Source organism: Eurytemora carolleeae, unplaced genomic scaffold (genome assembly GCF_000591075.1).
Source record: "Eurytemora carolleeae unplaced genomic scaffold, Eaff_2.0 scaffold56, whole genome shotgun sequence".
Lineage (NCBI taxonomy): Eukaryota > Metazoa > Arthropoda > Copepoda > Calanoida > Temoridae > Eurytemora > Eurytemora carolleeae.
Genome location: NW_019396129.1, coordinates 389,447 through 393,194, shown reverse-complemented (window position 1 = coordinate 393,194; position 3,748 = coordinate 389,447). Strand labels below are relative to the sequence as shown.

The window sequence follows — 3,748 nt, the reverse complement described above, 5'->3', positions numbered from 1 at the left end:
CACTTTTTTTCATGAATAAAAATGTCGCGTATATACAGGGTGTCGCGTATATACAGGGTGTCGCGTATATATTTAAAAGACGATTTAAAAGCTCATGCTTGTTGGAAGGAACGCGCTGTAAAATAAATATTTTAAAATTAAATAATATAAATTATAAATTTGATAAAATTGTCAGTATTTAGCTCTGCCATACAATTTTTCTTTTCATTAAAGTTTTCTTTTAGTCGGAATATTTCTCAAAGTTCTGCAGCAAATTGTAAAAAGAATTCACAATTCCTGTGAAAACCAATTAAAAGTTGGAAACCTGCCCCAGGGTACATATACACACTTTGCTGAGAGTATTTTCATAAAAGCATCTTACAAAATTTAACAAAAATTGAATTCAAACTTCAAGAAAAAACCGACTCAAACTTTTTATGTAATTTGAAAACAATTCCGCGGTATTTTTTGTAGAGATTGAGGCGGAATTTAAGAGATTAATCATCATCATCATCACCACCATGCCGGTCAACCCGTCCTCGGACATAAAGAGATTAATCATCAACATCATCACCACCATGTCGGTCAACCCGTCCTCGGACATAAAGAGATTAATCATCAACATCATCACCACCATGTCGGTCAACCCGTCCTCGGACATAAAGAGTTTAATCATCAACATCATCACCACCATGCCGGTCAACCCGTCCTCGGACATAAAGAGTTTAATTTATAGGGATGCTGTTTACCTGTTTGAAAATATACATAGAACCCCCAATATTCAAATCATCTTATGCTCTCAAAGATATCCCCTGGGCAAGAATGTTCGAAACGGTGAACGGTTTAATCTAGCTGTCAAATACTTCAAAAAGTGGAATATTTTGTTAATTTAATTAGAAGACCTTTTTCCTTTAATGGTAAAAGTGTGGGCTGCAATAATATAAAGTCTAGATCATGTAAATATAAAGTCTAGATCATGTAAATATCAAGTTTTCAAAATCTTTATTTTTCAACTTTTTAATAAATATTTTTTTATGAATACGTAATTGAGAAACTGGTTTAATAGGTTAAGCTTCCAAGTTTTCCGTGTAGGTTGGATAGCTTGAGCTACTAGGTTCTACATTCAGGTTGGATAGCTTGGGCTCCAAGGTTCTCCAGAAGGTTGAATAGCATAAACTTCCAGGTTCTCCATGAAGGTTGGATAGTTTGAACTTCCAGGAACTCCATGAAGGTTGGATAGCTTGATATTTAGTTCTCTTGGGGGGTTTCTGTGCTAGGTTCAGGAGTACTACTGCTCTCCTCAGTAATAGTCTCCTCGTCCTTCTGAAAGTAGTTGAGTTTAGATATTTAGAAAAATCTAAAATGGCAAATTCTTTTCAAGATTTAATACCATTTAAAAGGGTCTGTCGTAAGAATGTAATTGTAAAGTGATCCTATACTTAAAAAAGGACATGTCGGATTCACAACGGAAATCTTCAAACATTTATCGGAGAAATGATGTAAAAGATATTTTCATATTTCATCTAAATCAGTGTATCTAAATTACGTCTATAGTCTAACCTATAAAATACTCTAAGAAGAAAAATGTAGTTAAGGCAGTACGTCCGAATTCTCAAAATAAGCTGGCAGTAAAGACAAGTTTCTTTACTAATATTTCTTATAAGAAACATGGAAATTTTACTAATATTTCTTATAATAAACATGGAAATTTTACTAATATTTCTTATAATAAACATGGAAATTTTACTAATATTTTTTATAATAAACATGGAAATTTTACTAATATTTTTTATAATAAACATGGAAATTTTACAAATAATTTTTATAATAGACATGGAAATTTTACTAATATTTCTTACAATAAACATGGAAATTTTACTAATATTTCTTATAATAAATATGGAAATTTTGCTAATATTTCTTATGATAAGCATGGCAATTTTACTAATATTTCTTACAATAAACATGGAAATTTTACTACAGTGAAACCCTTAATAACGAATACATCGAAAGAATTCATCAAATGTCGTATTCTTCACTTTCTGATAATGGAATGTTGCAGATATTTTGTTTTTTAATTAAATTATTATATGGAACTCTTTAAAACTGTTCCCGCATATTCATGGCTATTAATTTATTTTCGCAAATACTGAAATTTACGTAATATAGTATAAAACTCATTGAAAAATTGTCAAGACGACATTTGATAAATTCTTCCGATGTATTCGTTATTAAGGGTTTCACTGTAATATTTCTTATAATAAATATGGAAATCTTACTAATATTTCTTATAATAAACATGGAAATTTTACTAATATTTCTTATAATAAGCATGGAAGTTTTACTAATATTTCAATAATAAATATGGAAATTTTACTAATATTTCTTATAATAGACATGGAAATTTTACTAATATTTCTTTTAATAAACATGGAAATTTTACTAATATTTCTTAAAATAAATATGGAAATTTTACTAATATTTCTTATAATACACATGGAAATCTTACTAATGTTTATTATAATAAACATGGAAATTTTACTAATATTTCTTATAATAAACATGGAAATTTTACTAATATTTTTTTATTTAGTCCAGACAAATTATAATACTATAACTGCACCCAGAAAAATTATGGTGTAATATTTCTTTTTATGAAACATGACCGTGGTTTCTATAAAAAAGAGACTCGCGGATTTATGCTGCGGATGCACAAAGAATGACATAACAGAATTATTCGCATTATACGACTATAACATCCTCTCATTGTTAACTTGATACGCGTTAGAAAGGGTACCTTGGTAAATCTGACAATTAAGTTGTCACTCTATAGATGGAAGGTGACTTAAATTCTTTACAAATCAGGAATTAGAACAAAAATGTTAAATCTTCCTCTGAATTAATTTTCCGAAAAAAAACTCCGAAAGACGACATTCAAGGTTTACTACGGAAAAGTCTTCTTTTCATAAATAAGTTTTTATGTTTGTTTAGAGTAAAATCGGAAAACATTGGACACATATTTCAAGCTCTTGTTAAAGGTCAAATACAAAATATTGTACGCTACATTAGGACTATATTTATGAGTTTGGTATGAAAAATATAGTGTTTAATCGCATCCTTAAGTTATAAACAGCCCTGTCAAATACTTCCAAGGAATTTAAATTGAGAATATATAACTTAAACAAGAAAAAGTCGAAAAACAGTTTAGCATGAGAGAATATTTTTAAAAAGTGGAATTACACAAATCTAACATGAACTTAATCTCAGCTAAATTTCTATAAGGCAATTATTTTCCTTCTTTTTTAATCAAAATTAAGACAAAAATTTATTCTTTTTCTTTAAGCAACAATTTACATTTATTTACTTTTCTTATTTTTATTTGTTTAAATCCATGTTTGGATGGAAGTAAAATATTTCCTACCTTTGCCTTAGGTGGGGTCACATACTTGATTTCAGTCCCTTCTTCACAATCATATACAGGACAACAAGCTGGATAGTCAGCTTTAGGATCAGCTTTATCCTACAATATACAATATACAATATACAATATACAATATACAATATACAATATACAATATAGAGGACAACAAGCTGGATAGTCAGCTTTAGGATCAGCTTTAGGATCAGCTTTATCCTACAATATACAATATACAATATACAATATACAAAATACAATATACAATATATAATATACAATATACAATATACAGGACAACAAGCTGGATAGTCAGCTTTAGGATCAGCTTTATCCTACAATATACAATATACA

At 28.9% G+C, this 3,748-nt stretch overlaps 1 protein-coding gene across 1 annotated transcript in view; it reads right to left on the bottom strand.

Annotated features, from left to right (window-relative positions):
- Positions 1–964: 964 nt before the first annotated feature.
- LOC111695826 (uncharacterized) overlaps positions 965–3,748 on the bottom strand; it is a 4,963-nt gene continuing 2,179 nt past the window's right edge. The window contains exons 5-6 of the mRNA XM_023465273.1: positions 3,401–3,499; positions 965–1,302 (exon numbers count right to left, since the gene is read on the bottom strand). Coding sequence (XP_023321041.1) covers positions 1,228–1,302; positions 3,401–3,499 — 174 coding nt within the window. The 3' untranslated portion in view covers positions 965–1,227. The remainder of the gene's footprint in view (positions 1,303–3,400; positions 3,500–3,748) is intronic.